Genomic DNA, 12,531 nt, shown 5'->3' on the forward strand with positions numbered 1-12,531 from the left:
AGCCCAGGTAATCCAATTCTGTCTTACGGAACTCACACTTGGATAGCTTTGCTTGGATAGTTGGTTCTCATAGAGGGTTGCTAAGACTTCCCTCACCAATTTTACATGTGAGGGGAGGTCATTGGTACACCACCACCCCTCGGTACAAATACTTTTACAGGACTTTGTTTATGAAGTTCATGAAAACTCCTGGGGCCCCTTTAACCCAAAATGGCATGACTAAGTATTCAAATTGCCTCATCGGCGTGTTAAATGCCGTCTTCCATTCATCCCCTTCTTTTATGCGTACCCAGAAGTAAGCGTCTCTTAGATCCAGCTTGGTGAAAATCTTCCCCTCCGACATGGTGCTTAATAAATCCTTTATTAGGGGTATGGGGTAAGCATTCGATGTTGAAATCGCGTTGATCCCCCTAAAATCCATACATAGCCTGAACCCCCCGGGTTTTTTCTTCCTAAAAAACACTGGGGCGGCATGTGGGGCCATGGCCGGTCTGATGAACCACCGTTTTAGGTTCTTGTCTAGAAACTTGCGGAGCTCTGCTTTTTCGGCCCACCCCATAGAGTATAGTTTAGCTCGGGGGAGGCTTTGCCCCGGAATCAATTCTATGGCACAGTCAGTATCTCAATGGGGGGGGGGGGGAGAGCTCATTAGCTTCTTCTTCACTGAATACCTGAAAATCCAGAATGACCGATTTGTGAGGATCAAGGACCCGACACAGCCCCGAGACAATCTCTGTGGCACGTACTCAGCACCAGGAGGCCGTCAGGGTGAGCTGAGTACTCATTTTACCAACCTCAGAAGGATGGAAGGCTGAGTCAACCTTGAGCCGGCTAACTGAACCCACCTTCTGCCAGGATTAAACTCAGGTCGTATGGAGAGCTTGGACTGCAGCTATTCTTGCCATTTACTTATGTTTAAATTTCCAAACTTTTAAAAAACATCTTTTCTTTTTATTCATATAAACAAAACAAGTTTCAACTCAACAGCACTCAGAACATTTTCCATATCATCACAATATTGCCCAGCCCCGCCGTCTCACATCGTGACAAAATGTTATTCTGTAGAGACGGCAGAGATTATTCCATTTTATAGCACAGGTGACAGTGCCGACAGGGGAAGCCAACCAAATCAAGAATAGATCAGAGTTTTGGGAAGGGGGTTGACCCTAACCCTAACTCATAGGGCTCGGGGCGGAGTATAACATATAATAAAACAATAAAATATAAAACCAAATATGAAACCAAATATAAAATATATAAAACCAAATATAAAATATAAAACCAAATCAAGAATAAATCAAGGGGTTAACCCTAACCCTAACCCGTAGGGCTCAGGGCGGAGTACAACATATAATAAAACAATAAAATACAATTAAAATTTTTTATAAATGAACAACTCAACAGCACTCAGAACATTTTCCATATCATCACAATATCGCCCCGCCCGGCCATCTCACATTGCGAAAAAATGTTATCTTGTAGAGATGGCAGACGTTATTCCATTTTATAGCACAGGTGACAGTGCCGACAGGGGAGGCCAACCAAATCAAGAATAGATCAGAGTTTTGGGGAGGGGGGTGGGATTGGCCTTTTCTCAGTGTCCTAGGATTCGATTGGCCAATTGAACCCGCCTTATTGCTCAGCTCACTGGGCTCATCCTCTTCAAAAGCCAGCCCCCTTTGCTCCCCAAAGACGCCTCCTCCTTTATTTCTTTGAATAGATTTCGAACCTCATTATCCCCCATGCTTCGCCACTGTGTCTGAGGTGGCTCACAAAACCGAATTGAAAACCCTCCCTTGATCTTTTGGAAAGGGATGAATGCCTGCCCAAAACGTCTTAGGCAAAGTTGTTTGAAGCGTCATTTCATTTTCCAACCTGTCAGTTCTGAACATGTTACTCCTTCTCTCTTCACAGCACGTTCAGTAAATCACTTAATTAGACCGGTGCAGGAATCCTCCCCCAAGGGCCTGGTTTTTAACGAATCTCAAGAAAGTGAGGCAGACAGCGCTTTCTCTGCAGGATGTCTCACCAATGGAGCCCTTCCGCTGTACAGCAATTCTGCTTATTACTAAGAAGCAGGCCTCCGATTCAGTGGGAGCTCACAGGAACGCAGCTCCTGAACCTTTCTGAGAGTCCCACCTCCTCCTTCTGAGAGTTCCACCTCCTTGTCCATTGAATACTACGTGCAGCTGCATAACAATCCTGGGATGAGCTCCCCCCCTATTTTTCTAAAAAACAACCCCTGCTAAGAAGGGCCCCAATTTGCAGGAGAAGAGTTCAATGGGATGGTGGCAAGCAATGTTCCCTCTAAGCCGCAGAGTCTTGTGAGCAAAAATTCGGCTTTGTGAGCTACCGGCATTGAAGTTGTGAGCTACTGGCGTTAAAGTCAGGCCTCGAATTCAGCAGGAGCTCACAGGAGCACAGCTCCTGAACCTTTCTGATGGCCCCTCCTCCCCACCTACCTACTTTGTCCATTGAATAGAAGGTGCAGCTACCATAACAATCCCTGGATGAGCTCCACCACCTATTTTTCTACAAAATGACCCTGATGAAAGTTGTGAGCTATTGCAAAAAATAGGGGTCTGGGGGTCATCCTTCCTGAGCTAAGACAAAAACGGGTGAGCCGGAGGCGAAAACTCTGTGAGCTAGCTCACGCTAACTCAGCTCAGAGGGAACACTGGTGGCAAGTCATAATTTCAAAGGTCTGTACTATTAGGGTTCTATTGTGTTGGGCAGAAGAGAATAAAAACGAGGCTCCTCAAGGGTTTCCAAAGCTTCATCTATTCATTATCTTTGCTCCGCTTGCCGTATACATCGCAGGCTGCCCTGGTTTTATGCTGAAGCAGAATGTCGCCTCCATTAAAGGCCTTAATATGCAACATGGCACGGCAGAAAAGTACCTTTGGCACAGGCTAGGGCAGAGATATCACAAGACGCCGAGAACAGAAATGAAATATTCATCCTGCGTCGCCCACTTAATAAAACTCAATTAGAAGAGAGACCTTTCGATATTTCTTTTAAATTAAAATTACTGTAACAATAACACCCCGTTAATTAAAGTGGCCACCTTTTGTCACTGCGACTTTAATTAAGGAACAACAAATGGGAAAGTACGCAATTGAGTCTGGAAGCATAAAACTGTGTGTCGGTTAATTGACAATGCAGCTAAAGAAAATTAATTTCTACCCAATTCATTAAATACTCTGGAAACACAGACTGGGGGGGACGGAAGGTCACCGAATGACATACCTTATCTTCCTTTGACACCAGTGCCAAATCATACTGAGTACATTTCATATTTTTCTGAAATGCCACCTGAGAGAGCCTGCCGCATTTCACAAACACTGATTAACATAACGTCCCCTGAAAGTAACCTTTAATTTTTATTCCGCATTAATGACAGGGAGTCTCGAATTAGAGACAGACTCCAAAGCCGAATAAAAATACGCTGCAATGAATGCAGGGTCGGCTCGCTCACTAGGCAAACTAGGCACTTGCCTAGGGTGCCAAGAGGGATGGGCTTCTCCCCCCCCAGTGTCCATGACAAACACCTAGTTTGCCTGCCTGCCTCTCTCCCCTGCATCGCCTCACCTTTCCCCTCCCTTCCTTTCTGTCTGCCCCCCACGCAATCAGACCACGCCGCGCCAAGATTCAGCCCTACTGGCTTTGATGCATCTTATCCTTCTTTTGAAGACCGCACTGGAGGAAGCTTCACTCTCCCTCCCTTCTGGTTCCGGGAAGAAGGAAGGAGAAGCCTCCACTAGCGCGTTCTTCAAAGAAGGATAAGAAGCCGGCTGCATCGAAGCCGGTAGGGCTGGACCAAGTCAGGCCACGCTCGGGGGGGGGGGGACTAGTTTGTCTGCTTGCCTGCCCCTCTCCCCCACTACCGCCCCTTCCCGTGAGTAGCCCCGCGCCTGCCGCCTACAGCTGTGCTGCCTAGGGTGCCAGAAGGGCTAGGGCCATCCCTGAATGGGTGTGATTGAAATCTGGGAAGGTTTCTGTGGCGGATCAGAGCAGACATAGGATTGCCAGCTCTGGGTTGGGAAATACGTACCTGGCAATTTTGGGGGTGGAGCCCAAGGAGGTAGGGTTGCCAATCCCTAGGTGAGGGCAGGGGATCTCCTGGGTTGGAGGTGCTCCCCCCCCACTTCAGGATTTCCTATGGAAGGAAGGCTTTTTAAAAGCAACTTTTAAATGGGATGGCCAGAACTCCCTTTGGAGTTCAATCACGCTTAGAATCATAAAGCGGGAAGGGACCTCCAGGGTCATCTAGTCCAACCCCCTGCACAATGCAGGAAACTCACAAACACCTCCCCCCGAATTCACAGGATCTTCATCGCTGTCAGATGGCCATCTAGCCTCTGTTTCAAAACCTCCAAGGATGGAGAGCCCACCACCTCCCGAGGAAGCCTGTTCCACTGAGGAACCGCTCTAACGGTCAGGAAGTTCTTCCTAATGTTGAGCCGGAAACTCTTTTGATTTAATGTTCTGGTCCTACCTTCCGGGGCCACAGAAAACACCATCCTCTATATGACAGCCCTTCAAGTACTTGAAGATGGTGATCCTATCACCTCTCAGCCGCCTCCTCTCCAGGCTAAACATCCCCAGCTCCTTCAACCTTTCCTCAAAGGACTTGGTCTCCAGATCCCTCACCATCTTCATCGCCCTCCTCTGGACCCCTTCCAGCTTGTCTATATCCTTCTTAAAATGTGGTGCCCAAATCTGAACACAATACTCCAGGCGAGGTCTGACCAGACCAGAGTGAAGCGATACCATCACATCACGTGATCTGGACACTATACTTCTGTTGATACAGCCCAAAATTGCTTTTGCCTTTTTAGGCACCGCTTGTCATGCTCTTGCTCCTGGCTCCACCCCTAACGTCTCTTGGCTCCGTCTCCAAAGTCCCCAGATAGTTCTTGAGCTAGATCTGGCAGCCCTGCAAGGAGGGTGTGGCCTGGGGAGAGTCTGGGCTTCAGTGGGGCAGGGTAATGCCCATGAAATCCACCTTCCAAAGTGGCCCTTTTTTTCTTGTGAAATGATCTCTGTCACCTGGAGATCAGTTGTAAGCCCAGAAGATCTCTATCCAGGGCTTTTTATGAAGAAAAAGCCCAGAAGGAACTCATTGGCATATTAGGCCACACCACCTGACATCACCATTGTTTCACACAGGGCTTTTGCGATAGAAAAAGCCCACCAGGAACTCATTTGCCTATTAGGTCACACACACCCTGATGCCAAGCCAGCCGGAACTGCGTTCCTGTGCATTCCTGCTCAAAAAAAAAAAAAAAAAAAAAGCCCTGTCTCTAACCATTGCTTGGAGGTTGGGAAACCTAAGCAGATGCCAGCTGTCCCCCTCCCCACTTTTAAATTATGACTTGCCACCAGTGTTCCCTCTAAGCTGAGTTAGCGTGAGCTCCCGACTGGGGAATGGCAAGCCTAGTTGCGAACAGCCACCCCGCACGTAACACGCACGTCAGAAGGTTGGGTACCATTTTCCTCTTTCCTTCCGCTTCACTATCGAGCCGTTCCTTGCTATAGGCAGCCCCCTGCCCCCCCCCCCCGGTGTTGTTCTGCCAGTAAGATTTCATGACAGACATTAGGAAATAACTTGAGGCTACAGTTTGCTTTGATACGCAATATGAAATGGTATTTCCCATCGGGCTGCATCCGTTCTCACAAGAGTTCGCTGCGAGATTCAAGGGCTTCTTCCGGAGCAGCATCAAAAATTAAAGCTGGCGATGGGAAGGCTTTAAGGCTTGAGAAGAGCCAAGTATAATTGCCGTGGGGAGAAAGAAACAGAAACGAAATTCATTATTATTATTTTTAACCAAATCCTGCTTGGGGAGTGGGGGAGGGCTGGAATCCCATCCCGCTGTCAGTTTCCATAAAGGGCTTGACAAAATTGGGATGGGATTTTGCAGTGCTCATCGGCGACATTTTTGTTTATTTATGTTTATAATTTAAATTTATACGGCACCGTTCTCGGAGCAACACAGGGCTCAATGGCAAAAGCAGCCGTACGTTAATGAAAACAATTCCGACAGTTAATAAAATGGCGAAAACATTCTCAGATGGCGCTGAGGATTCAAAATTACAGATTGTGTCACTGTCTCGTGGGGAGGGAGGAGGAGGAAGAAGAAGAGGGGGAAGAGGGAGGAAGATGAGGAGAAGATGATGATATTGGATTTATATCCCACCCTATACTCTGAATCTCAGAGCAGTTACAATCTCCTCTATCTTCCTCCCCCCGCCAACCAGAATGACACGAAACGCAGCGCACCTTTTTGTTGTTGTTGTTAAACTTAATTAAACAATCAGGGATGATGTCCGTGGCATTCCCCCCCCCCTTCAGCTGACAACAGACACCCTGTGAGGTAGGTGGGGCTGAGAGAGCTTTTACAGCAGCTGCTCTTTCAAGGACAACTCCTATGAGAGCTCTGGCTGACCCAAGGCCATTCCAGCAGGTGCAAGTGGAGGAGTGGGGAATCAAACCCGGTTCTCCCAGATAAGAGTCCACACACTTAACCACTACAGGGGAAGAAGGTCTATGAGAGCTATGGCTAACCCAAGGCCATTCCAGCAGCTGCAAGTGGAGGAGTGGGGAATCAAACCCGGTTCTCCCAGATAAGAGTCTGCACACTTAACCACTACAGGGGAAGAAGGTCTATGAGAGCTATGGCTGACCCACGGCCATTCCAGCAGGTGCAAGTGGAGGAGTGGGGAATCAAACCCAGTTCTCCCAGATAAGACTTATGTCTGAGATAACAAACTTAACCACTACACCAAACTGGCTCCCAGAAGGGAAACAGGATGGGGGAGGAAGGAATGGAGAGAATGGGGGATGGAAAGGAATGCCAGCTTAAGTTGGTACCCGTTGCTGTCCTCGACTAAAAGCAATTGCAGCAGGAAATCCAAATTCTCAAAGCTGTAATTGATAATTTCTTGCTTTTTCATGGGTGCTGAAATTTACTTTGTGACTAGCAGAGCCAACCAGGAGGGCTAAAGGAGCCCTACGCAAAAGAAGACGGCCATAGATTTATACCCTGCCCTTCTTTCTGAATCAGAGTCTCAGAGCGGTCACAACCTCCTTTACCCCAACAGACACCCTGTGAGGTGGGTGGGGCTGAGGAGAGTTCTCCCGCTGCCCTTTTCAAGGACAACCTCTGCCAGAGCTCTGGCTGACCCAAGGCCATTACAGCAGGTGCAAGTGGAGGAGTGGGGAATCAAGCCGGTTCTCCCAGATAAGAGTCCGCACACTTAACCATTACAGGGGAAGAAGGTCTATGAGAGCTATGGCTGACCCAAGGCCATCCCAGCAGTTGGAAGTGGAGGAGTGGGAATCAAACCCGGTTCTCCCAGATAAGAGTCCGCACACTTAACCACTACAGGGGAAGAAGGTCTATGAGAGCTATGGCTGACCCAAGGCCATTCCAGCAGCTGCAAGTGGGGGAGTGGGGAATCAAACCCGGTTCTCCCAGATAAGAGTCCACACACTTAACCACTACAGGGGAAGAAGGTCTATGAGAGCTATGGCTGACCCAAGGCCTTTCCAGCAGGTGCAAGTGGAGGAGTGGGGAATCAAACCCGGTTCTCCCAGATAAGAGTCCGTGCAATTAAACCACTACACCAAGGTACTTTGTGGGGTGATTAATGAACCCAAAGGAGATGGCTGTTAACTTTTTCTTAAAAGTGGCAGGCAGCCATATTGGCCCACGCAAATCCAGAACGAAAAGCAAAGTTCATTCCACACGAGAGCCAACCAGAATGACACGAAACGCAGCGCACTTTTTGTTGTTGTTGTTGTTAAACTTAATTAAACAATCAGGGATGATGTCCGTGGCATTCCCCCCCCCCTTCAGTTGACATTAACAAAAGGATTCTGATCCCTGCATCGGTATTTGCCTTAATTTTGTTTTTTCCCTCCCCAGGCGGTATCAAGTGTCCAGTTTGCAGCTTTGTGTACGGTACGAAATGGGAATTCAGCAGGCACCTCAAAAACAAACACGGGCTCAAACTGATGGAGCTGGACGGGCCGATGAAGTGGGAGGTAAAACTGGCTATCCCCGAAATCTGAAATGTTTTAATCTGTTGAAGGAGGGAGGGAGGGAAAGAGAAAACGGGAATAAAACAAGAATTCCACTCAAGAAATTGCTGCAGGGGCCTTGGCTCAATGGTAGAGTCTCTGCTTGGCATGCAGAAGGTCCCAGGTTCAACCCCTAGCGTCTCCAGTTAAAATGAACCAGTCAGTAAGTGGGACGTAAAAGACCTGAGACCCTGGAGAGGCGCTGCCAGGTAGACAGTACTGGCCTTAGTGCAGCTCAAGGGACTGAGTCAGTATAAGACAGCTTCATGTATGATTATGTGCATTCCGTATGTGACAAAGATTTGCTCTTCCTTTTATACCACTGCCCAGAAAAAGAAGTTCCCTCTGTCCATCTTTTCTCCACCCAGTATAACAGGTTGAATCTCACATTTCTCATCAGGGCTTTTTTTGTAGCAGGAACTCCTTTGCTTATTGGGCCACACACCCCTGATGTAGCCAATCCTCCTGGAGCTTACATTAGGCCTGTACTGAGAGACCCTGTAAGCTCTTGGAGGATTGGCTACATCAGGGGTGTGTGGCCTAATATGCAAAGGAGTTCTTGCTACAAAAAAAAAGCCCTGTTCCTCATCTCCCCCCCCCCCCCCTCACCCCCCACCCCCCGTAAACTAAAAAGTTTTTTGGAACTGTGAAGCGCAGTTTGGTGTAGTGGTTAAGTGTGCGGACTCTTAACTGGGAGAACCGGGTTTGATTCCCCACTCCTCCACTTGCAGCTGCTGGAATGGCCTTGAGTCAGCCATAGCTCTCATAGACCTTCTTCTCCTGTAGTGGTTAAGTGTGCAGACTCTTATCTGGGAGAACCAGGTTTGATTCCCCACTCCTCCACTTGCAGCTGCTGGAATGGCCTTGGGTCAGCCATAGCTCTCATAGACCTTCTTCCCCTGTAGTGGTTAAGTGCGCAGACTCTTATCTGGAGAACCAGGTTTGATTCCCCCCTCCTCCACTTGCACCTGCTGGAATGGCCTTGGGTCAGCCATAGCTCTCATAGACCTTCTTCCCCTGTAGTGGTTAAGTGCGCAGACTCTTATCTGGGAGAACCGGGTTTGATTCCCCCCTCCTCCACTTGCACCTGCTGGAATGGCCTTGGGTCAGCCATAGATCTCGCAGGAGTTGTCCTTGAAAGGGCAGCTGCTGTGAGAGCTCTCTCATCCCCACCCACCTCACAGAGTGTCTGTTGTGGGGGGAGAAGATAAAGGAGATTGTAAGCCACTCTGAGGCTTTGATTCAGAGAGAAGGGCGGGGTATAAATCTGCAGTCTTCTTCTCCTTCTTCTCTAACCTCGTCTCACTTTTGAGTTCCTCCGTTAGGCAAAGTGAAGACATTATCAGGCCCACAGTGCTATGAAGGCAAAAGATTTGAAAGGAATGAACAGTCTAATTGATCGGTGCTAATCTGAAAGGTACACTTGCAGCCCTTAAGCTGGAAATTTATGAGAGTTTTGCCCCATGATACCTACCTCTCAAAGACAGGCATTTTCTTCTGATGGAAGGAGCCGTTGAGGGAGAAAAGCATCCCTTCTAGCAGCACAGATCCATGGAATCCAGCCCGCGGGGCTTTGTTTATGATGATTATTCTGTAAATGCTCGGCAGCATTCGTGATCCTAAGCTCATTTCCCTTCCTTTAGATCACCAACTGGCCTGTCATGCAGCCCACTGTGGAAGTTGCTGAGGAAACGGCCACCCAGTATCTCCACATCACAGGAACGGAAGATGCGCAAGGGACCGAGGCAGCAGTGGCCGCACTGCAGAACCTGCAGTTCACCTCAGAAAATGGTAAGACGTTACCTCAGGGAGGAAAATAACAGTTTAGTGAACATGGTATAGAGAATGACTGTCCTGCAAGGGGCGAGCGACGTGATACGTCCGACTTGTGCTGAGCCGTAGGTGCGTGACCGGGCTTGCAATCATTTGTACGTTGTGGGGGCTCGCCATAAAAAAGGGATTGTTTGTTCGGCGCTGCAAGAGAGCGCCGCGGGGAGGCGAGGAGCTTCTGGTTTCCTTCCTGCCCCATTTTTGCCAGCTGAAAGGGCAGCGGGGATACGCCCATTTTCTCTGGCTCCACACTTCTGAGAGGGGAAACTGGGAGCATGTCCTCCCCACTCTCGGCATTCCCTCACATCTCTGAGCAAACGAGCACTTTTTAAGGTGAGCTCCCTCAATGTACATGTCATGATCCTAGGCCTAGTGAGGCCTACAGGCTCCAGGGAGGCCTGAATTGTAATAGCAACAGGGCCTGCATTTCCCAAGATCCCTTCTATCCCTCTGACTGGAATGGGCAACGGTTTTGGAGGGAAAACTTTGCCCAGTGGAGAACCAATGTTCCCTCTAAGCGGCAGAGTCTTGTGAGCAAAAATTGCTGCTTTGTGAGCTCCTGGCATTAAAGTTGTGAGCTACTGCATAAATGAGTGTGCTCTGGGGTCATCCTTCCTGAGCTAAGACAAAAATGAGTGAGCCGGAGGCTAAAAATCTGGGAGCTAGCTCATGCTAACTCAGCTTAGGGGGAGCACTGAGTGGGACCTGGAAGGAAGGAAAAAAAAGGCCTAGCTACCGAGAGAGTGTTGTTCTCTCTGAAGAGGCTGCCGTCAGGTTGTTCTCCCTCTGAAGCCTGCAGTCATGTGAGCTCCCTCATCCAATGAGGGATGTCCCCACCTTGTTACCAATAGGACAGACCCTAAGGCTGCTCAATAAGTTCCTGGTTAAGATGAGATTTGAACGATGCCGACTTCCCGAATGGCAATCGAAGGCCATTAAAATGGTAGATCCCGTACTGTTCATATGGGCATATCGACCCAGTCAGGGATCACTCAAAGGAGCTTCAGCTCTTTGACAGGGATGTCCCCAAATCCACCCAAAGGACAGGGGGAGGCTATTTATTCCCTGGTGAAGCTTTTTTGTGAAATTGCAGCTCCCCTGTTCCAATTGAAGGCCACTGCTCTAATTATTGAAGGGCAGAACACTGGATTTGATAAGGGAATTGGGAGGAAAGATGTGTTCATAGTGGCGAAAGATACCAAGGAAGTAGTGCCCCACTCATGGCTTACCAGATGTTTTGAAGAGGGATTCAAGTGAGGAGAGCGGGGCGGGGTAATCAATAAGAGACAGGGAGAGCGGGGGAGGGGGACAGGTAATAAGAGATGAGCTTCAGGGGAATGCTCAGTTTCATATTGGCTTAAAAATGCTCTGTTTCTCACGCAGTCGTTTCTCTTGCTTCTACCTGTGAAGGCGGACGACCTGACTCCACGGCTGTCAACATCCTACAGCAAATCATCGATCTGGGCTCAGAGCCTCACGACGCAGCCGCCATGGTCGCCGTGGCCCCCAGAACTGTGACCGTCGTGAAGCAGGTGAAGACAGCTTTTCCTTTCGTGCCGAACATGCATCTTGCTTGCCTCATCCGTTGGAGCCCGTGCACATTTAATTCAAAAGGGCTGAATGAAATGTCAATAGAGAGACAGAACGAGTTAAGGTGATGTTGCACGACCGAGGCCATTTTGAGTCTGCCGGTTTGGTGTAGTGGTTAAGTGCGCAGACTCTTATTTGGGAGAACCAGGCTTGATTCCCCACTCCTCCACTTGAAGCTGCTGGAGTGGCCTTGGGTCAGCCATAGCCCTCGCAGGAGTTGTCCTTGAAAGGGCAGCTGCTGTAATAGCTCTCTCAGCCCCACCTACTTCACAGTGTGTCTGTTGTGAAGGAGGAAGATAAAGGAGATTGTAAGCCGCTCTGAGATTCGGAGTGGAAGGCAGGATATAAATCCAATATCATCATCTTCTTCTTCTTCTTCTGGCCCTGGCCTCTATCCCCTGTTGTTGGCCCTCTAGATGAACTGGTTTGGTGCTGTGTAAGACAGGATGCTGGACTAGATGGACCAGTGGTCTGATCCAGCAGGGTTCTTCTTAGGTTTTTATGAAAGCCTCAGCCTCTATGCTGTGTTGTTGGCCCTCCAGAGGAACTGGTTGGCCACTGTGTGAGGCAGGAGGCTGGACTAGATGGACCACTGGTCAGATCCTGCAGGGCTCTTCTTATGTTCTAATGAAGACCTCCATCTTTATGCCCTGTAATTGGCCCTTCAGAGGAACTGGTTGGCCACTGTGTGAGGCAGGAGGCTGGACTAGATGGACCACTGGTCAGATCCTGCAGGGCTCTTCTTATGTTCTAATGAAGACCTCCATCTTTATGCCCTGTAATTGGCCCTTCAGAGGAACTGGTTGGCCACTGTGTGAGGCAGGAGGCTGGACTAGATGGACCACTGGTCAGATCCTGCAGGGCTCTTCTTATGTTCTAATGAAGACCTCCATCTTTATGCCCTGTAATTGGCCCTTCAGAGGAACTGGTTGGCCACTGTGTGAGGCAGGAGGCTGGACTAGATGGACCACTGGTCAGATCCTGCAGGGCTCTTCTTATGTTCTAATGAAGACCTCCATCTTTAT

The 12,531-nt window shown here is 48.9% G+C and overlaps 1 protein-coding gene across 1 annotated transcript in view; it reads left to right on the top strand.

The window, feature by feature from the left end:
• Window positions 1-12,531, top strand: part of ZFAT (zinc finger and AT-hook domain containing) — a 145,011-nt gene that overhangs the window by 110,604 nt on the left and 21,876 nt on the right. The window contains 3 exon segments of the mRNA XM_060243200.1: window positions 7,932-8,050; window positions 9,730-9,877; window positions 11,300-11,448. Of these exon segments, the coding sequence (XP_060099183.1) occupies window positions 7,932-8,050; window positions 9,730-9,877; window positions 11,300-11,448 (416 nt within the window).

Source organism: Heteronotia binoei, chromosome 7 (assembly GCF_032191835.1).
Source record: "Heteronotia binoei isolate CCM8104 ecotype False Entrance Well chromosome 7, APGP_CSIRO_Hbin_v1, whole genome shotgun sequence".
NCBI lineage: Eukaryota > Metazoa > Chordata > Lepidosauria > Squamata > Gekkonidae > Heteronotia > Heteronotia binoei.